This window comes from Antedon mediterranea, chromosome 6 (assembly GCF_964355755.1).
Source record: "Antedon mediterranea chromosome 6, ecAntMedi1.1, whole genome shotgun sequence".
NCBI lineage: Eukaryota > Metazoa > Echinodermata > Crinoidea > Comatulida > Antedonidae > Antedon > Antedon mediterranea.
In genome coordinates this window covers 1251226-1272721 of record NC_092675.1, presented here as the reverse complement: position 1 = coordinate 1272721, position 21496 = coordinate 1251226, and the positions used below count along the sequence as shown (strand labels likewise).

Genomic DNA, 21496 nt, shown 5'->3' with positions numbered 1-21496 from the left:
TAAACTTTGGAGAAAAATGTAATACTAATAATAGGCCTAATAACTAATATTTTTGTTAGCAGTCAATATGGACTACCATTCTGAACTTTAAACTAGTGTTAGCTTTAATCTTATCTCAAAAACACATAACATGTGAACGGGAAACATGGAAGACTAATTGCCATTTTCCTGGTATTGAGCATTCCTGATTCAGACGCATGCGCACCAGGCTAACTTTTACTACTATTTAACATTCGTTAAACTCATTTACCATTACTGCGTTCATGTATGGATGTATAGTTCATGGAGACACATGCTAGTTTAAATAAACTTAAATATTTGATGTTGTTCATTTCGTAGTAAACTTACATTTGCAAGTAAGTATAGTTTTTATTTAATTTTATTCTACCCCTATCTTTGAATGGAATATTCTGAAACTGGATCTTTCAGCAACATACTTAACATAATTATGATAGAGATGTACGATATTATTTAGATTTTGTATTTTGATATTTTAATTTATTTTAAGGACTTATCTTATTACTGTATAACGTTAATACTAATCACGAAGGAATGATTTATAACATTGTATTTCTATGATAACATTGTAAACTGTTTTGTAAATTCTAATAACACAGGTAAATTATTTACGTATGTTAGGTTAAAGCTAAATATATATCACAATTCACATGTAGATATTGCTTGTCTATTTAATGTGTGCAAACCAGCAACAGTGTGTTTACTACATGAAGAAATAAGTAAATATTAATCGTATTAGAAACCACGTTGAAAAATATATTCATCCGGTTTTTGTTTATTAATTGTACTTTGGTACATTATTTGAGAAACGATTGTTGTCCATCTGTTGTAACGATTTTAATACATCTTGATTGTATATGCTGAACTGTATTATGTATGATGCGTGGTGGTTAACCATTTCCTGAATCGTTACGTCAAACCATTCTCAGAAGTAGACAACAATCACTTCATTCATATTATAGGCCTATATTTATGGCTTCCTTGAACAAATGAACAAATTAATTCAAGAGTAAAAAGAGAGAACTAGAGTAAAGATAAATTAATTAAGTTTGTTTCTAATTTAATAGGCCTAATTCTCCCAATATCTCGGGAATGAAATAAATTATTTTTTCCAAAAACTAGATCGAATAAAACAGTTAATTTTTTAAATATAAAAAGCCGTTATTTTCGTTTCGTTTCTGTTTTTAAAATTTTAATTTATAACTCGGCTCAGCGCTGAATAATACACAGTGTTATACTATATTATATTATCACATTATGTAAACGTGAGCTCTTGTTTGAAGAAGTATGTTATACATATTGATTCATTTAAATTATTAAAATATAATATTTCTTTATTATTTTTTTTCTGTTATTAAATATTAAATTAAGTTTATCTATCTATTATCTAATATAAGTATATCTATCGGTAAGAGTTCATGAACTTTACCAGTAAATGATATTTAGGTAGACTACATTCAATGTTTATTTTATTTGACAAATAAATCCTTCATTTCAACAGTCATCCTTTACTGAATTATACATTAATAATAGAGAATATACTTATAAACAATAAACCATTGTGGCTTTCATGGTATTGTTCAATGTTTACGACATCTGCACATCAAACACAAGGTTTCAAGTTCGAATCTCATTCTCACAGATTTCCTCATCTTTATCGTTTCTAAATTAATTAATTTTCAGTATATCACCGGGCGGTTTAGAATTTATTTGTATTAATGATATTAATGATAAAAATGGTAGTAAGTAATTTTTTAATACATTTACTAATATATTGTGTAGAGTATATATTCAACATTTGTTAACACTTATTTTAGTACAGAATACGGTCATGTTCAGTCACTATTTTAGTTCGAGAATATTGTTTACCTGTTTCATGTTTTAGCACTTCTTAAGACATAGGCGTACACTTGCAGCTGTACAGTATATTGTTAAAGAGGATCGGATTGTCTGTTGCAAAATTGCCATGACTACTATATTCAAATGAACTTCACCATTTTATTGTTTTTGTTTTAGCAAATAAAATTATTAACCATGACTACACTATATATACTTATCGGCTTATGTTTTCAACAACTATATCAGGCCAGCGCCCGTGCAGGTAAAACAAATACTTTTTCGTACTTTCTAATAATAATATTAGTTTATAAAAATATCATGAAAAGATTCTACCATTAATTCTTATTGCGAAAACAAATTTGGATGATATTTTAATACAAGGGAGACATCTTGTTCTAAAGTTTCTTAAACAAACATTTTATTTTTTAGTGATCATGACACCGATGGACCCTATCGTAGCTACTGGATCAGATTTAAATATGATTTGTACATTAGATGCATCAACCACGTATACCTCAAGAGATATCATATGGACGACTAGTTTTGGTAAAGATACTGATAGAATAGACCCATCGAAGATAGATATCATATCAGACTCAGAGGCTATGCTAAGGTTACAGAACTTAACGATGGCAAATTACAAAGATCAATATCATTGTTATTTACCTGATTCGTCATGGCATGGAACATATGTATACGTAGGAAGTAAGCTTAAATAACGATTAAATATTTAGTAGTTAATTCTGTCCACTCCATATGTTGTATGAGATTATTACCAACATAATTATTATTTGGCATAATATTTATATGGTATTTTGAAACCCACAGCATTAACACGACAAACGTTTCTTTTATAATTATATTATTAGCTGTTGGAGAAACTCTACTTTGAGAGAAGAGAATATTTTTTTCTTTGACATCTAAACAACCTCTTTTGTAAACTTTTTATATGGTTTTGCGATAGTTACTCTCCGTTATGCGTGATTAATTAACGGAATGATGTAATGCATAAATGGACATAAATACAGAGAAAGATATTGGTGGTTCACTGCAATGCGTAGTTGTCCTAGTGGGTAGTTGTCCTAGTGGGTAGTTGTCCTAGTGGGTAGTTGTCCTAGTGGGTAGTTGTCCTAGTGGGTAGTTGTCCTAGTGGGTAGTTGTCCTAGTGGGTAGTTGTCCTAGTGGGTAGTTGTCCTAGTGGGTAGTTGTCCTAGTGGGTAGTTGTCCTAGTGGGTAGTTGTCCTAGTGGGTAGTTGTCCTAGTGGGTAGTTGTCCTAGTGGGTAGTTGTCCTAGTGGGTAGTTGTCCTAGTGGGTAGTTGTCCTAGTGGGTAGTTGTCCTAGTGGGTAGTTGTCCTAGTGGGTAGTTGTCCTAGTGGGTAGTTGTCCTAGTGGGTAGTTGTCCTAGTGGGTAGTTGTCCTAGTGGGTAGTTGTCCTAGTGGGTAGTTGTCCTAGTGGGTAGTTGTCCTAGTGGGTAGTTGTCCTAGTGGGTAGTTGTCCTAGTGGGTAGTTGTCCTAGTGGGTAGTTGTCCTAGTGGGTAGTTGTCCTAGTGGGTAGTTGTCCTAGTGGGTAGTTGTCCTAGTGGGTAGTTGTCCTAGTGGGTAGTTGTCCTAGTGGGTAGTTGTCCTAGTGGGTAGTTGTCCTAGTGGGTAGTTGTCCTAGTGGGTAGTTGTCCTAGTGGGTAGTTGTCCTAGTGGGTAGTTGTCCTAGTGGGTAGTTGTCCTAGTGGGTAGTTGTCCTAGTGGGTAGTTGTCCTAGTGGGTAGTTGTCCTAGTGGGTAGTTGTCCTAGTGGGTAGTTGTCCTAGTGGGTAGTTGTCCTAGTGGGTAGTTGTCCTAGTGGGTAGTTGTCCTAGTGGGTAGTTGTCCTAGTGGGTAGTTGTCCTAGTGGGTAGTTGTCCTAGTGGGTAGTTGTCCTAGTGGGTAGTTGTCCTAGTGGGTAGTTGTCCTAGTGGGTAGTTGTCCTAGTGGGTAGTTGTCCTAGTGGGTAGTTGTCCTAGGGGGTAGTTGTCTAGGGGGTAGTTATCATAGGTGTAGTTGTCCAGAGAGTAGTTGTCCGGGTGGTAATTGTGATAGTTGTCCGGATACGGTCAATAAGTGATTATTAATATCATTGTTTACCAAATTCCTATATATATATAGGAAGTAAGATTAAATTTAAGAATGCGATTACATATTCATTAGACATTTAGTACTCGTATGTCCTCTCAATACACTGACAAAATAACACAAAGTTTCCTTTTATTTGTTTGATTAAAACATCCACAACTAAACGAACTATTTTTTCTATGGTGGGGGGTGGATGGTGGTTTTGACGTGTAGGCTATACGCATCCATTCTCCAAAAGTACAAATGATTGACAAACGAAGATAACATTTTAAATATGTATCAACTTCAATAAAACATCCATTGTAATTTTGCAATGCTGGCTGGATCAGCTTTATTTTAGTATGTACAACCAGCACCGCCCATCTCACCCTCGGTTCCCCATATGCCTCTGCATTTTCTTTTAGAATTACTAACATTATCAATGCACCTCTTTGCCCAATTTGAAATTACCAACCAATCCATGACCTATCTTGACTACAGTATGGAATAATTTACTTATTTACAGTGGCACCAACTAAACCAACACTCAACTGTTTTTCAACAAATATAATTGATTACTGGTGTGAGTGGTCAGAAATCGAGAACACAAATTTAAAGGATACATATACATTTGAATATGAATATAAACAGTAAGTACCTACTGTCCGATTATATAAAACAACTATTAAATTTGCTGCCATTTAGAAATATAATGCCCGAGTTTCTATTTTGATTATAAATGTTTTCAGGTTTATATTATGTAATATAGTAATACATGTCCTAAATACCAAATATTGTAACTTATCTTATGTAACTTATTGTAACCAGTGTAATGTGGTTTGTTTCTAAGAAAATGTGTATTAGCATCTTATCTTTATCTTATTATGATGTACTTTTTCTGTATCTTTTTCCCCTTAAGCTCTTGGGGGTCTCTAGGTCTAGAAACAATAATAATAACCACCTCGATTTCTATAGCGCCTACTGTTGTAAAACCTCTAAGCGTTGTACATAAACTAATACGATAAAAGGGATTTAAAAAAAAAAAAAAAAAAGCGAAGTTAGTGGATACGCCCTCGTCGCTAACCAGGGAAAATGAGAAAAACGGGGATTAATATGCTTTTTTAATAGTCTCTTAAAAAGAACCACCGACTGTGCATCTTTAATGCAGTTTGGAAGAGAATTCCAAAGCATAGGAGCTGCATAAGATATTGCACGGTGACCATATGAGATGGTCTTCACTTGAGAGCAGTAACGTGTATTTTTCAAATACTTAACCAACTCGGATTATTCATAATTAATAATTCTTGTTTTTCTCAAGCTCATGGAGAACTTGCCCTGAACAAGTTGGTGAATTTAGGTGTAACATTAATTCTGCAAACAATCCAGCAATTGCCCATCGTATCAGAGTAACCGTTACCAATTTTATTGGTGAAGCCTCAACCCAAATTAATTTTGACTGTTACATAGGTAAGTAAAGATTATTACTTGCGTATAATAAACTAAGACAAAACAATGTGTTTACGCAGCAGATCAAATCAATGAATATTGAAAAATAATTTAATCAATCTTCCTTTAAAACATTATTTTAATACTAAAGGATCATGAGTTTTAAGTTGTAACCTAAAAACACAGAAAATCCCATGAAATATATTATTATTTGCTTTAGCTGCCATCCCTCGTACGCCAAGTATTAAGAAGGTAGAGCCAACTAGTACAACACTGAGAATTACTGTTCAACTACAGCCAGATGCTGGTCGCTATAAGAACAGCTTACGTTACCAAATTCGCTACTGCAAGAATGATACAAACGAAAACTGGAAAGAGGTAAGAATGTATTACTCTTGTTTACCAAATACAGATCAATCATCATATCATTAATCAAATATTTTTCTTTTCTGTTATTATATTCTATTGTTATTCGAATATGTATAGGCCTACAGCCAATTATTTTCTCCATTATATTATCCACCTTGTAATCTATATCCATGTTGCTTAAAATTACTTTATTTATATTGTGTAAATCATATTCATCATTATTATCATAGGTTTTAATATTTTATTAATATCAAATTGAGTCTTCACAAGATGCTTATATTGAACAAAATTCACGTTTCTATTTGAACAGCATTATTTTTAGTCGCGTGCAACGCGACTCTACAGCTGTCTATGTCGGTTGGTTGGTCGGTCTGTTGGTCGGTTGGTCGGTAAACACTAACTTGAGCACGCGACTGCAGCCATGTATATGGCCTTGTTTATTTTCTTAATTTTATTTAACTTAAATTCTTGATGTTCACAACAATTCTATTTATTTTCTCTCTCATAATTACTTTTTCAGGATTCAGATGACGATAATCGTTATAATCAGCCCATCACTATTATTAAACTTGAGCCCTACACTTGGTACAAGCTACAAGCGCGTTCGAAATTTCGGTATAACGATTGGAGTGATTGGGGACCAACGTATTCAGCTCAAACACTGGAAGGTGGTAAGATGATATGAATTTTTATTATAACGTGAGATTTTGTAGAATGATGTTGTCCAACCGTTTTAAAAATGATCTGATCATTTTTTAACCTTTGACCTAGATACAGATTGTTGCGTTATGATTGGGCACTTGGTTGTTCGGCAATGACTGACCATGCGCACATTATTTTCTTTAATATCTGATATCTTTATCTGATTGGGTAACAAATTAACTGATAATGTTGTTTTTTGTTTGACCCTAGTAAAACATATGCGCGCGGTTACCAATTATAGTAGGCCTATTCCTTTTTTTGTATTAGGAAATGTATGTGTTTTTTTTGTTGCAATTTTGACCCCACACCTTATCGATACTCATTGCGACTGTGTACTGATTCAGCAGAATTTATACTGTTAATAATTGCTTAAATCTTTTTTTTTTAATATAAAACTAGAACCTGAAGGCTATGTTGATTTTAGTGTCACTGTCATAAAAAATACTTTTAAAACAAGAGACATCATGGTGCAATGGACGGTATAGTATAATGTTATAATTTGAAGTTCTAAAATACATGAATAATAAGTGTGTTTGTACTGATATTCAAATAATTATCATTACTAGATGGTTCTCGAATACACATAGTTATTTCTGAGTAAAAAATGGCGATTTAAAATGTACGTACCGCAGGAATGTAAAATACATGTGATTCGTTTGCATAGTCAACTAAAACTTTGTACCTTGAGAATTACTTCCGAAAAAAACACATTTTTGAACCAAATTTAAATATACCCAATTTGTGTTTTGTATGTAACATTAGGGTCGAGGGATGGGGAAGAGGATTGGTGCAAAGAGGAACAATTTTAAAATAAATTCTTTTATCTATTCAGTATTGAAATATTTGTTTTCATGTTTTATAAATAATATACCACTAATAAAAACATTTGCGATTTAATACTTTGCTGAAAATGTCACTGTCATAGTCATAGTCGATTGAAATAGTAAAGTACATAATATGTCACGATACACCACTACGACGTTTATATTTGTTGTAATTATTAATCAATAAAAACGTTGAGAACCAACTGTCAGTAATAAAGTTTGTATATGTGTTTATATATCTAACAGTACCCACACGTACAGTAAGAAATCAGCGTTTCAAATGGCGACCAAAAATGGTTAATATGTATTTACAGTATTGTTAAAATGTGTTATACATGGAGGAAAACTTATAACTAACAACAGAATTGCAATACTATATTTAAAGGTTTTAAGTTTATTCCACAAGGACCCATAAATTTACCTACTTGCATTATACCAAAATGGAGTACTGGGAGACAGAATATTCATTCATCGCAATACATTTGTATACGCGTATAGTAATGTATTACATATATCAAAATAGTTTGTTTTTTTAAAGCAATTTGATTTGTCTTCGTAATTATCGTAGAAGGAGATAGGTAAATGCGAAGCATCCTCATTATTGTGTGCGGCTATTTTCCAGCATCGACATCCATTAAACAGTGTATACCTCGATCGGGAAACAGCGGTAATTGGTGCAAATCGTTGAACCTAAATTCGTTTTAATCGTAAATAACTAATTTTCTAACTCAACTTAATTAGTAAACAGAGGGTTATGTTAGGTGGTTAAAATCAGTACAACCAACTTTATATACCATCGAAGAAAAATTCTAGAAGCAACGCGCGATTTACCGAATTTTACCTTACGTAAATTTATATATACTAGATGGTACGCTCGCTTCGCTCGCGTACCATCTAGGTCGTGCCCACAGATGGTTCTCGAATACATAATGATTTCAGCGTTAAAAAACTGGCGACTTCAAATGTACAATAATGCAGGACAATAATACATGTCGTTTACAGGAACGAATAAATAGACACTGTGATTTATGTACTCAACTAAAATTAGCACCCTGGGAATTACTTCCGAAAGAGAAACTTGTCACACAATGAGACCAATTGTTTTAAAAGTCAGATTTAAACTAACTTATTTTGTGTTTTGTATGTAACATTATGGTTGAGGGATGGGGAAGAGGATGGGTGCAAAGAGGAACAATTTTTAAATATATTCTTTATTTTGTAACGAAATATTAATTGTTTTCATGTTTTACAAATAATATACCACTAAACACAGTAAAACATTGCGATGTAATCCTTTGTTGAAACTATCATCGTCGTAGTCGATTGAAATAGTACAGTACATGTAACGATACACTACGACGTATGTTTATATATAATGTTAAACAATTTGTGAAAACCACCTCTATTCGGGGAAAATCATAAGTTCGATTTAATCGTCAATAATATTAAATTATCTAACTCAACTTAATTAGTAGGCCTAATGGTTTTCAATTGTTTCTTAGAGCCAATTCATAATTAAGTTGGTTCCTACCCTACCCACCAAAGTTGTTCTGCGTTTAGGGCATGTGATGCACCGTATAGGCTTATCCTCTACTGGCTTTACAACGCTACTCATGGCAGTGAGGGAAGGGTGATGATGTGGGTGGTTTAAATGCAATAATAAAGATTTGTACATAATATACGGCGACTGAAAACGGTAGCTCATTATCCGTTTAAAAAAAATTATATCCAACCTCTGCAGTACAGATTGGGAAAAAAATGGATCGAATTTCTGTTATGAGTACTGTATACAGTACTGGCCTTTACGACGCCTGAGGGAATAGACACTTGTGGAACAGAGATTGGAATGTTCCATTCATCGCAAATCAATACATTTATATAAACGTATATTAAATCTATCAAAATAGTATTTTTTAAAGAAAATAGGCCTGTCTTCAACATTATGATGCTGTACTCGAGCTGTTCAACCGGTTTTCAGCCATTAAAAACAATTATCGTAGGAGGAGATAGGAAAATGCGAAGCATCCTCGTATTATTGTCTTCGGGTATTTTTCAAGACGGACATCCATTAGACAGTGTATACCACGATCGAAAAACACCCCTATTTGGGGCAAATCGTTGAACCTAAATTTGTTTTAATTGTCAATAACTAATTATCTAACTCAATTTAATTAGTAAACAGGGTTACATCTGGTGGTTAAAATCAGTACCGAGATTCTAACCAACTTTATATACCATCGAGTAAACATTCTAGAAATAACGCGCGATTTACCGAATTTTGCCCTTACGTAAATTTATATATAGATATAACAATAAATGTTCATTACACTTTTTTACACTTTTATTTTTATTAGAAATTTTCAAAAGATATGCTGAAAGGTAAACTTCAAGGTTACCAAGTAACTCTGTGGAAAAATGATTCTCAAACAATTAGTGAACAATATAATGTTTCATCTGATAAGATGATCATTAGAGGTAAGTACATGCTTTCAAATGCCTTATCGAAAATGCCTAAATGCCCTTTAATTGGGTAATTTGGCACTCAAGATGGCAGACTTATAGGTCAATTTGAACGGTTTGAGAATTGAATTCAGAAAACATATGACGTACCCGTGTGAATTGAATTCAGGTACACACGTACCCGTGTTGAATTGAATTCAGGTACACACGTACCCGTGTTGAATTGAATTCAGGTACACACGTACCCGTGTTGAATTGAATTCAGGTACACACGTACCCGTGTTGAATTGAATTCAGGTACACACGTACCCGTGTTGAATTGAATTCAGGTACACACGTACCCGTGTGAATTGAATTCAGGTACACACGTACCCGTGTTGAATTGAATTCAGGTACACACGTACCCGTGTGAATTCAGGTACACACGTACCCGTGTTGAATTGAATTCAGGTACACACGTACCCGTGTTGAATTGAATTCAGGTACACACGTACCCGTGTTGAATTGAATTCAGGTACACACGTACCCGTGTTGAATTGAATTCAGGTACACACGTACCCGTGTTGAATTGAATTCAGGTACACACGTACCCGTGTTGAATTGAATTCAGGTACACACGTACCCGTGTGAATTGAATTCAGGTACACACGTACCCGTGTGAATTGAATTCAGGTACACACGTACCCGTGTTGAATTGAATTCAGGTACACACGTACCCGTGTTGAATTGAATTCAGGTACACACGTACCCGTGTTGAATTGAATTCAGGTACACACGTACCCGTGTTGAATTGAATTCAGGTACACACGTACCCGTGTTGAATTGAATTCAGGTACACACGTACCCGTGTTGAATTGAATTCAGGTACACACGTACCCGTGTGAATTGAATTCAGGTACACACGTACCCGTGTGAATTGAATTCAGGTACACACGTACCCGTGTTGAATTGAATTCAGGTACACACGTACCCGTGTTGAATTGAATTCAGGTACACACGTACCCGTGTTGAATTGAATTCAGGTACACACGTACCCGTGTTGAATTGAATTCAGGTACACACGTACCCGTGTTGAATTGAATTCAGGTACACACGTACCCGTGTTGAATTGAATTCAGGTACACACGTACCCGTGTTGAATTGAATTCAGGTACACACGTACCCGTGTTGAATTGAATTCAGGTACACACGTACCCGTGTTGAATTGAATTCAGGTACACACGTACCCGTGTTGAATTGAATTCAGGTACACACGTACCCGTGTTGAATTGAATTCAGGTACACACGTACCCGTGTTGAATTGAATTCAGGTACACACGTACCCGTGTTGAATTGAATTCAGGTACACACGTACCCGTGTTGAATTGAATTCAGGTACACACGTACCCGTGTTGAATTGAATTCAGGTACACACGTACCCGTGTTGAATTGAATTCAGGTACACACGTACCCGTGTTGAATTGAATTCAGGTACACACGTACCCGTGTTGAATTGAATTCAGGTACACACGTACCCGTGTTGAATTGAATTCAGGTACACACGTACCCGTGTTGAATTGAATTCAGGTACACACGTACCCGTGTTGAATTGAATTCAGGTACACACGTACCCGTGTTGAATTGAATTCAGGTACACACGTACCCGTGTTGAATTGAATTCAGGTACACACGTACCCGTGTTGAATTGAATTCAGGTACACACGTACCCGTGTTGAATTGAATTCAGGTACACACGTACCCGTGTTGAATTGAATTCAGGTACACACGTACCCGTGTTGAATTGAATTCAGGTACACACGTACCCGTGTTGAATTGAATTCAGGTACACACGTACCCGTGTTGAATTGAATTCAGGTACACACGTACCCGTGTTGAATTGAATTCAGGTACACACGTACCCGTGTTGAATTGAATTCAGGTACACACGTACCCGTGTTGAATTGAATTCAGGTACACACGTACCCGTGTTGAATTGAATTCAGGTACACACGTACCCGTGTTGAATTGAATTCAGGTACACACGTACCCGTGTTGAATTGAATTCAGGTACACACGTACCCGTGTTGAATTGAATTCAGGTACACACGTACCCGTGTTGAATTGAATTCAGGTACACACGTACCCGTGTTGAATTGAATTCAGGTACACACGTACCCGTGTTGAATTGAATTCAGGTACACACGTACCCGTGTTGAATTGAATTCAGGTACACACGTACCCGTGTTGAATTGAATTCAGGTACACACGTACCCGTGTTGAATTGAATTCAGGTACACACGTACCCGTGTTGAATTGAATTCAGGTACACACGTACCCGTGTTGAATTGAATTCAGGTACACACGTACCCGTGTGAATTGAATTCAGGTACACACGTACCCGTGTTGAATTGAATTCAGGTACACACGTACCCGTGTTTGCAATGTTTGTTTTCTCGTTTTCTTCTTATATATATTGCTTATCAAACTGCTTTTACACAAACTTTTGTTAACGTTTATTTTATTTTCCTACAGAAATGTCAATGTTTGAACAGTTTTATATTAGTGTCGTTGTGTTTAATTCTATTGGAAAAACAGAAGTTATGAAAAAGCAGATAAGTAAGTTTGCGTGATGGTAATGCACCACCTCCTTGGTGGTTTTTGATCTATCCTTATTGTAATATGTCTTCTTTGCATAAAAAATGTTTTGTCTTGTCCCCTACTTATAACTGCTTTCATTATTACCAGAGTGATTTCAAATGTAGTTTAAAACTTTCACAATACAGTACAATTGCGGTCATCATGTAGCCCATGATGCATGAATATTTAAAGATCAGATGTTCCCTTCTCCCACCCATCTCTCTCTCCTTGATCTCATATTCTATACTATTAACCTATATAACAGGTAAATACTCAAATCCTATTCTTACAAGGACCATTCAGTCATCAACTGGTATGCGTACTTCCGAATCTATCACAGTTGTCTAGGTCCTAATAGAAATCTTCCAATTTTTTTTTAAAAATGACAGATAAATTAGAATAAAATTAATTATTTATATAATTTTCCTCCTAAAATTGGATGAAAACCCAACTATAGTAGCTAGTATTTTTTTTACAGCTTTGATCACAATATACACCATTTGATTTAACAATTTATCTTTGATTTTTAGATACTATAGCACCGTTGAATCCCATCTTACATGCTGGGTCAGATTTAAATATTAGTTGTACATTAAATATATCGGCTACGTATAAATCCAGAAATATCACATGGACGACTAGTTTCCAACCAGATACCGACAGAATAGACCCATCGGAGATAGATATATTATCAGACAAAGTGTCTATGCTAAGGTTGCAGAACTTAACGATGGCAAATTATAAATATTATTGTTATTTACCAAATTCATTATGGCACGCAACAACTTTACATATTGGAAGTAAGTTTATTTTAAAATTCAGGAATAAGATCAAGTGTTTAGAGAAGCAATTTATCAATACAAAATTTATTTAATTCTGACCTCTCCATGTGATGAGATAGTCATGACTATGATTACCAAGCTGTAATAAAACTTGGTTCATTACACAAAATGGAAGACGGGATGTTTAGTGCTTAGGCCTATACTATTTTCTATTCAAAACGACTCTGTCTTTCTTTCCCATTACACAAGCAAAGCAATGATGTAGATGCAACGCAAGAGGCAGTTTGGACAGGGAGTTGTAAAATTGGATAATCCATTGCTTGTGCTTGGTCAAATCACTACAAGCACTACGTCATTGCACTAACATTCATTCAGCTTGGTTCTCACTAGACAGACGCAACGGAATAACGTATGTGCAACGTAAGTGATTTAAACAATCACAAGCGATGGATTATTCGAACTGTTGCTTGTCATTGGTCGAATCGCTTGTCTACGTCTATGCCTTGCATCTCTAGTGAGAACCAAGTCCAGACAAAGCTTAACAAATTTTTTGATTTTTCTTTTATCCAAATATTATACAATCTCATTGTCTAGTCATATCTCCTGGATCAAAAATATCAAACCAGTATCAGTATCCATTATAACATTTCATTTACAGTGGCGCCAACTACGAAACCAACACTCAACTGTTTTTCAACAAATATTGTTGATTATTGGTGTGAGTGGTCAAAGATTGAGTTCACAAATTTAAGAGATACATATATATTTGAATACAAGTATGAAACGTAAGTAGTGTTTAATTTCGAAGACAAATTACTGAAAGTGCTGTGGGTATCAGTGGCAGGATCTCGATGGAGATACGAGCGAAAAGCTAAATCAAAACGATAAAGTCAAACAGCCAGAAAAGTTATTCACCGGCCTGTATCTCCTTTGTTATATTTCTGCGCTTGCTTGCTATTGTGAGTACGACAGTATTGAAATTGCAAAATGGCACAGTAAAGTAAAAGCATGTACAAATATTACCAAGTTTTTATTATGTTTTAGCAGTACTAACTGCTTATAACAACTTAATTAAGACATTCCTTGACAACAAAGTAATTGTAACTTTGTACTGCAGTGTAACAGATGCGAAGAAGACTTGTTAAAATTGTTGTCAGTAATAATTATATACATTTTGTTGTGATAAATCATTAATTAATTATGATTGTACCATGTGTATTTCAAACAAACATGTTAAAGACCAGATTCTCTAATTTTTTTAAACGGAAGTCCTTGGCGAACCTGCCCTGAATATGTAGGTCAATTTAAGTGTAATGTTCCGCTTCAAGACGATGATGGAAATTATTTTAACCCAGGAACTAACCATCGCATCAGGGTAACGGTTACCAATTATCTTGGTAATGTTTCAACCCAACGTTCTTTTAATCCTGACATGGGTAAGAAAAAGTTTATTATTAATAATATAATTTACATTTCAGTTTAATGAAATATGTACGGTATGCCTGTAGGGGAACCAACAACAACCACAACAGCAACAATAAAAACAAACATGCTAAATGTTATTGTTTTTTTAGCTGCCATCCCATTTCCACCAAGAATTAAGAAGGTAGAACGGAAAAAAAGATCATTGGAAATTAACGTTGAATTACAACCAGATATTACTCACTATAAAAACACTTTGCGTTACCAAATTCGTTACTGCAAGAATCATACAGATGACAATTGGACAGAGGTAAGTGAAATTGTATAAGCTATGGTTGTCATTCATCTTAGATTTTAACATCTAAGTACCATATATCATCATCATCAGCAGCAGCAGCAGCAGCTGTATTAGCATCACCAACAGCATCAGCAGCATCAGCAGTAGCAGCTGAATTAGCATCATCATCATCAGCAGCAGCAGCATCAGCATCATCAGCAGCATATCGATATAATAATAATAGCCAGATGCGTACACTGTACCTACGGTTTATAGTCCTTATCTGAGAAGACTTGTTCTACCACCAGAACAGGAGCGAGTGAGATTTGAACCCTTGCTGATGTTATGGTTACCGTACGTAATTACGGTTTAACTGTCTTAACTGCTTGCATTTATATATAAATTTACGTTTACTAATTAAGTTGAGTTATATAATTATTTATAGACGACTAAAACGAATTTAGGTTTAACGATTCCTCCGATCGTATACACTGTATAATGGATGTCGATGATGAAAAATACCAGCACACAATAATACGAAGATGGTTAACATTATTTTTTCCATCTACAATAATTGTTTTACGCTGTACAATCTACATATATACTTTTCAGGATTCAGATGACTATCGATATTATGATACAATTACTATTAGTAAACTTGAGCCCTACACTCAGTACAACCTACAAGCACGTTCACAATTTAAATATAGAGAGTGGAGTGACTGGGGACCAACGTATCAAGGTCAAATACGGGAAAATATCGTAAACGGTAAGTGAATTCTAACATCATGAATTCATGATTGAAATCCTTTGTAGAGGAATCCTAGTAATTGCGACATCAGTTTACAAATTTTAAAAAATTCCGCCCATTCCACTAAAGTAAACAAATCAGAAATACATATTGATTGAAATCTATATTTATACTGGGCAAACTCTTCAGTCAAAGACTGGTCTCCCAGTTGGTCAGTGGCTGTGATGTACTAATACACCGGGGTAACCCCCTACTCGTCTCGAAAGATGTACTAGGTTCTTTAAAGTGCACACGAGCTAGATGTGTACATTGGACCTACGGTTTATAGTCCTTATCCGAGAAGACTCGTTCGACCACCAGAACCATGGAGTGAGTGAGTCTCGAACCCCTGCCGATGTTATGGCTACGTAATTACGGTTCCACTGTCTTAACCGCTCGGCCACTCACTCACTCCTAATCAGATTCAGTGGCTATGGTAACATTACAGAACTTAACGGGTGCTAATAATAATAATAAATACCATTGTCGTTTGCCAGATTCAAGAAATAGTACGGATGGAACAGAGCTGCACATAGGTAAGTTTACGTTTTAATTATTATTAGTGTGGCGGGAAAAAGAAGATCTTATATAAAATAACGATAACTATAAACAACCATAACAGTATAAAATGTTTACATTACAATACATCTATTTATAGTGGCACCAACTAAGCCAATACTTACATGTTCGTCAACCGATGCTGTCAACTATGTATGTGTGTGGTCAAAGGTCGAAGATACAAATCTAGTAGAAACTTATATATTTGAATATGAACATAAACAAGGGTAAGAAGTATTGTTTACACATCCCACAAATGGGGTGGACACATTATTATAAAGAAACTATGATATATTATACCTTCTTGACTGGTTACTTATAGAATACCATTGTTTTACTATAACAGTTTTGTGTTACAGAAATATGTGAAGAGAAGTAGGCCTATACATTGAATACTGTGCTGCAATACTAATTATATATAATGCTTTGATTTTTTAACAAGTGAATGGAAAATATGTCCTATGCCTATCGGTACGTTCAAGTGTAGAGTTCCATCTCATGATTGCTATGGGAATATTATGAATACAACAGAACACGGTGTGAGGATAACTGTTAAAAACGATCTTGGAAATGCCACGACTCAAATGTCTTTTTCTCCTAAAAAGGAAAGTAAGATGTGATTTCTGCTATCATTTTTTCAGGAAATAAATATTATTTTACAATAGGCTATATTTTGAAAATTGCAATTGAGTATTGAAAGTTTTCTCTATTTTTTTTCTATAGAGGTAGGACTGTTCCACATGCGCGTTTATATATAATTAACTTATATAAAATAATGAATAAATAAAAACAACTTTTTAACGCCATTATTTCAGCTATTCCTCACCCGCCTGATATTAATGTAGAAACAAGCAGTACTTCATTGGTAGTTAGTTTTAATCTACAATACGATATTATGTCAAATGACGAGTACTACCGTTATCAAGTTCGCTATTGCCTCAGGAGTTCACCAAACAACTGGACCATGGTATGAATTTTATGTAAATTTGAAAGTAAATAAATATATATATATATGTTTGATGATTCTATTTCGGCATGTTTTGAAGAAAAAAACTATTAGGTCAAACTAAAGTAAAACAAATGTTTTGTAGAGCGTATCAGAGTATTTTTTGTTAGCAGTGTCAGATGAAGCTACCATAATCTCTAGTGGACGACAGACCTCATTTTACAGATTCAAAGGTTACTGTGCACCGTATACATACCCTTTTATTTCTGACACTAATTTTAAAAAGGGTTACAAATCTATATTGAAGAAACCACCGAGAAAATATTGCAACTGAAATTTATGGTCGTATTTTTAGGATTCAAATGATTATAATTATCATTATGATACGGTGAAGATTATTGGTCTGGATTACTACACAGAATATAACTTACAAGCACGTTCAAGATTTTTAAATAATGAGTGGAGTGATTGGGGACCAACTACATCAACTCAAACACTGGAAGGTGGTATGTGTACAGTTGGTTAGGCTTATCGAATAATCTAGCATGTGCATACCAAGACAAAATATAAGGTGAAAACTAAACAAAATAAAAACTGAGGAAAATAAGAAAAATGATGTAGGAGACTATAAGGAAAACCTGCATATAATCTGTTTATTCGTTGTTTTATTTATAGTTCCTGGAACCGGTCCTGTAATACTCTTAGTACAATCCGAAAAAACAAATGCAACTGTATTATTCATTTCATGTCAACCACCAGAGAAACCAAATGGTGTGATTACTAACTACCATATTTACTACCAAAAAAGTAAGTATTTTAATACATTTTGGTAGAAAGAATAATAAAAGTAGCAATAAATGAGAATGGTCTTTGTTGGAAATCCTATCTGAATAAAGTCAATAAATTGAGATAAAAACAATATAGACAAAATAAACCATAACGCAGAAGAGAATAATTTAGATACTGTACATAATAACATGAAAAGGTTTTTAAAAAGATATTGTATTTAGGCCTACTGTATTAATGTTAATAATCTGTTTTTGTTGCTGATAGATACGTCCGGCTCTGATATAGTTAAACGATCAATACAATTTTTAGGTAAAATCACTTATAGACTTCAAGGAATGGAAGCCTTTACGCAATATGTGGTGTGGATGACAGCCAGTACTAAGGTAGGGGAAGGTGCCAGTAGTCTTAAGATTGTGCACTCAACCAGTCAGCAGGAAGGTAAGTTTCAATTATTAATTATCAGTAGCATCCTGCAATACGTAATAAGTAATTATCAAGTCCTGAACATAATTAATATCGACATTATTTATGTCATAAATAAGTATTATATTCAATGTATAATAGTTAATTTAATTGATTGGATTAGGATAAACATTAGTACTTCAATATTATATAGTGGATACAGTTTTAAGATTTACATAATGCACACCATGTAACGAATTGAACACATAACAAACATTTTCATTTAGTTGTTATGGTGTATAATAATAACTAATATCAACAAGATTGTGTTTCTTGTTTTCCCAAAACATGCAACAGAAGATAATACTGGATAAACAATGCAGCCTAATTTGTGGCTTAATGAGTGAAATTGAAACAGCACTAGGTTAGAATTGAACTCTGGACCTTGGTCAGAAGGCATAAGAAATTCATTTATCGGTAATCATAACAGTGTATTATTCATAACTCAAACCATTGATTTTAAACTTATTTATTCCCGTTTTATCCTTCAGTTCCTAGTTCTCCAGACATTGACCATGTCACAGGCATAGGAGTTACGGGCGAAAATACTACACGCACTAAACGTAATGATATGCTTGAGAATTACAATTACAGAAAAGTTTGAATTGGGATAGGCCTATTTGTTGGTACAGTATTATTAAAACAAATGTACAGGTCATATTTCAATAGATATTTTTATATGTCGCTGTAAATTCTTATAGTAGGCCTAATTTCCAGCAGACAATCATCAATTAGTTAACTTTATTGTGTTGTACAATTTTATTAATTTACATGAAAATCAAAATTGTTAGTGATTCATATAAAGAGACGATTCATAACGATGATGCATCTTTAATTCTCATTGCCAACTATCAAAATATTAATATAACTTGTATCTTTTTATTTCTAGCTTCAAGAATACCTGTGATTATCTTGGCACCAAGTATTATAATACTGGCATTATTTGTGGTTGTGTATATCTATAAAAAGGAATATCATATCAAATACTTTAGATCATGGCCAGAACCAAGAATACCAATTATTGTAAGTACCGCGCTATGCTTTATAGTGGTGGAGACTACTAGATCTTACAAGCTACAAGTCATTATGCATTCTTCCAAAAATACCTTTTCTAGAATGTTCCTTGGAATGCCATCTATTTTTTCAATAACGAATAAATCCATCTAAATTGTTGGTTCAAACTTATTTCATGTTGGTTTTACCATGCTTCTTTCTAATTTCTATGGTTTTACTTAGACAATGTATCCAAGTGTATCGCCACATCCAATTGAAAAAGAAACCTTTGATGACCTTCTTACAAAAAGACCGGATGAGTTCAATGAAGATAATGTTGATGAGGATGCATCTTATTTGCAAGAACAAGGTAAACAGAGGGAAGAAAGAGCTCCATTAAAAACCGGCAAGACAAATACAGGACTGGAATTTTTTCACATGAATTATGAAGGCAACTTGGTGGGAGGTGAGGTATGTTATCCATACGAAAGTAGTGAATTGGAAGAAGAGTATACACACATGATGCCCATCTCTGAAACCACCACAAACTCAATCCAACCGCCTTTTAATGACTGCACGTATGTATACACAACTGTTTCAAATGAAGAAACCGACTTTAGTTGTGCCACTAAAACAGATTCAACTGGATCAGAAAATGGTGATGAGGATCCAGATCCGCCTCATGCTATTGAACATCTATCTACTGGCTATATAGCGTTAGATGATTTCAGAATAATGCATCAAAATTCAGAGGCGTAGTCGAATACATGAGCATTATTGAATAATATACATTTAGATATGCAACTGTGCTTCGCGTGATAGATAACTTGTTTGTTAATAGTTGTCATTCTTCTTGTCTTCTTCTTCTGAGTGGTGACTTCAGCGGAACTATCTTGAAAAAGAAATTCCGCTTTTTACAAAGTACCGTACTATAATATACAGTTTGGCAACTAAGTATTCGAATTTTGGAGGCTATTTAATTGATGGGTCAATGAGAAATAGAATAAACACTTGTTGAATTGCAATTTAGTGGTGTAGTTGGTGTGCATATAAGATTCAAGATTCAAGAAATTTTATTGGTTCACTGAAAATGGAAATTCATTTTCTTGGCATAATAAAATTAAGACATAACAATTACAGAAAAATACATCAAATTGCAGAAACGATTCATAGGCCAATGAAAAAATAATCTAAAAATAATGTTTAAACGCAGATTGCAAAAACGCTATTGAAAATTTAATTTTTTTTAACTGTATTTAATACTGCTAATTTACACACAACACAAATAGGTTAAGCTTTCCAAGTTTATTCAGAGTATACATATTTAACAATACATAATATTTATTTCTACTGATACCGTACAAGCAATGCTAAATACTACTAAATATATTTTGTCTATGTTCGATGTTTATTCGTATTTTTATAAGATTTTTTTTATCACACTTGTATTTTTGTATGCATGACTTTTTATATTTATAATTGTTTGAGCTTGTCAACAAAACGAATTTATTTTTGGACCAATAAATGTCTGTATTCTGTATATATGCTAATGTATATATATATATATATATATATATATATATATATATATATATGCTAAATACTGAAAGATGAGGGCGTACCAATTTGATCTCTGTTTGCCTCTTGTGTTTATATATATAAAAGTATCTCTTCGGAGATCCCGCCTCGTGAATAAAAATACTGAAAGATGAGGGCGTATCAATTTGATCTCTGTTGCGCGTGCGTACAACTGAGGACTAGTGCTGTTCCGCCGTACCACGCCGAGAATGTTCAAACAATACCATGAAAGCCCCAGTGGTCTAATGGTTAGGACATCTGCATATCAAGCAGGCGGTCCGAGTTCGAGTCTCGGTTGGGGCGACTTTTTCTCATTCTCACAGATTTCCTCATCTTTATCGTTTCAAATTAATTAATTAAATTTCAGTATATCACCGGGCGGTTTAGAATTAATGTTCTTTGCCTCTTGTGTTTATATATATATGTTAATATATATATATCTATATATATGCTAATGTAAAAACGATTAAAAATGGACGGTTAATATAATTAAGTAATTTTTGGAAGACATTTTTATCTATTTTCCCTTTTGACGCCCA

General features: G+C 34.2%; 3 protein-coding genes across 3 annotated transcripts; all 3 read left to right on the top strand.

The window, feature by feature from the left end:
- Positions 1-1957: 1957 nt before the first annotated feature.
- Positions 1958-5147, top strand: LOC140051785 (cytokine receptor-like factor 1). The gene is made up of 4 exons (XM_072097100.1): positions 1958-2119; positions 2287-2562; positions 4470-4593; positions 5072-5147. The coding sequence occupies exons 1-4, from the start codon at positions 2053-2055 to the stop codon at positions 5145-5147; spliced, it is 543 nt and encodes a 180-aa protein (XP_071953201.1). The 5' UTR covers positions 1958-2052.
- A 4506-nt stretch (positions 5148-9653) lies between these two features.
- Positions 9654-16673, top strand: LOC140051784 (cytokine receptor-like factor 1). The gene is made up of 9 exons (XM_072097099.1): positions 9654-9759; positions 12256-12339; positions 12891-13160; positions 13801-13927; positions 14382-14578; positions 14717-14874; positions 15454-15610; positions 16129-16167; positions 16290-16673. Exons 1-9 carry the CDS (start codon positions 9654-9656, stop codon positions 16418-16420), a joined length of 1269 nt encoding a protein of 422 aa, XP_071953200.1. The 3' UTR covers positions 16421-16673.
- Positions 16674-16707: 34 nt separating this feature from the next.
- On the top strand, positions 16708-20788 carry LOC140051782 (uncharacterized). The gene is made up of 8 exons (XM_072097096.1): positions 16708-16798; positions 17005-17156; positions 17491-17641; positions 17811-17942; positions 18189-18362; positions 18878-18949; positions 19276-19409; positions 19623-20788. Exons 1-8 carry the CDS (start codon positions 16708-16710, stop codon positions 20136-20138), a joined length of 1422 nt encoding a protein of 473 aa, XP_071953197.1. The 3' UTR covers positions 20139-20788.
- Positions 20789-21496: the final 708 nt, after the last annotated feature.

What these genes read in the sequence shown, in the direction of transcription:
- LOC140051785 (XM_072097100.1), top strand. Translation starts at nt 2,053, where the DNA reads ATGACTACACTATATATACTTATCGGCTTATGTTTTCAACAACTATAT. An exon ending in TCAGGCCAGCGCCCGTGCAG is followed by an intron (nt 2,120 to 2,286) that starts GTAAAACAAATA and finishes TTTATTTTTTAG; the next exon opens with TGATCATGACACCGATGGAC. An exon ending in TTTGAATATGAATATAAACA is followed by an intron (nt 4,594 to 5,071) that starts GTAAGTACCTAC and finishes CTTTTTTAATAG; the next exon opens with TCTCTTAAAAAGAACCACCG.
- LOC140051784 (XM_072097099.1), top strand. Translation starts at nt 9,654, where the DNA reads ATGCTGAAAGGTAAACTTCAAGGTTACCAAGTAACTCTGTGGAAAAAT. An exon ending in AGTTATGAAAAAGCAGATAA is followed by an intron (nt 12,340 to 12,890) that starts GTAAGTTTGCGT and finishes TTTGATTTTTAG; the next exon opens with ATACTATAGCACCGTTGAAT. An exon ending in AACAACTTTACATATTGGAA is followed by an intron (nt 13,161 to 13,800) that starts GTAAGTTTATTT and finishes TTTCATTTACAG; the next exon opens with TGGCGCCAACTACGAAACCA.
- LOC140051782 (XM_072097096.1), top strand. Translation starts at nt 16,708, where the DNA reads ATGAATACAACAGAACACGGTGTGAGGATAACTGTTAAAAACGATCTT. An exon ending in CTCAACCAGTCAGCAGGAAG is followed by an intron (nt 18,363 to 18,877) that starts GTAAGTTTCAAT and finishes TTTATCCTTCAG; the next exon opens with TTCCTAGTTCTCCAGACATT. An exon ending in AACCAAGAATACCAATTATT is followed by an intron (nt 19,410 to 19,622) that starts GTAAGTACCGCG and finishes GGTTTTACTTAG; the next exon opens with ACAATGTATCCAAGTGTATC.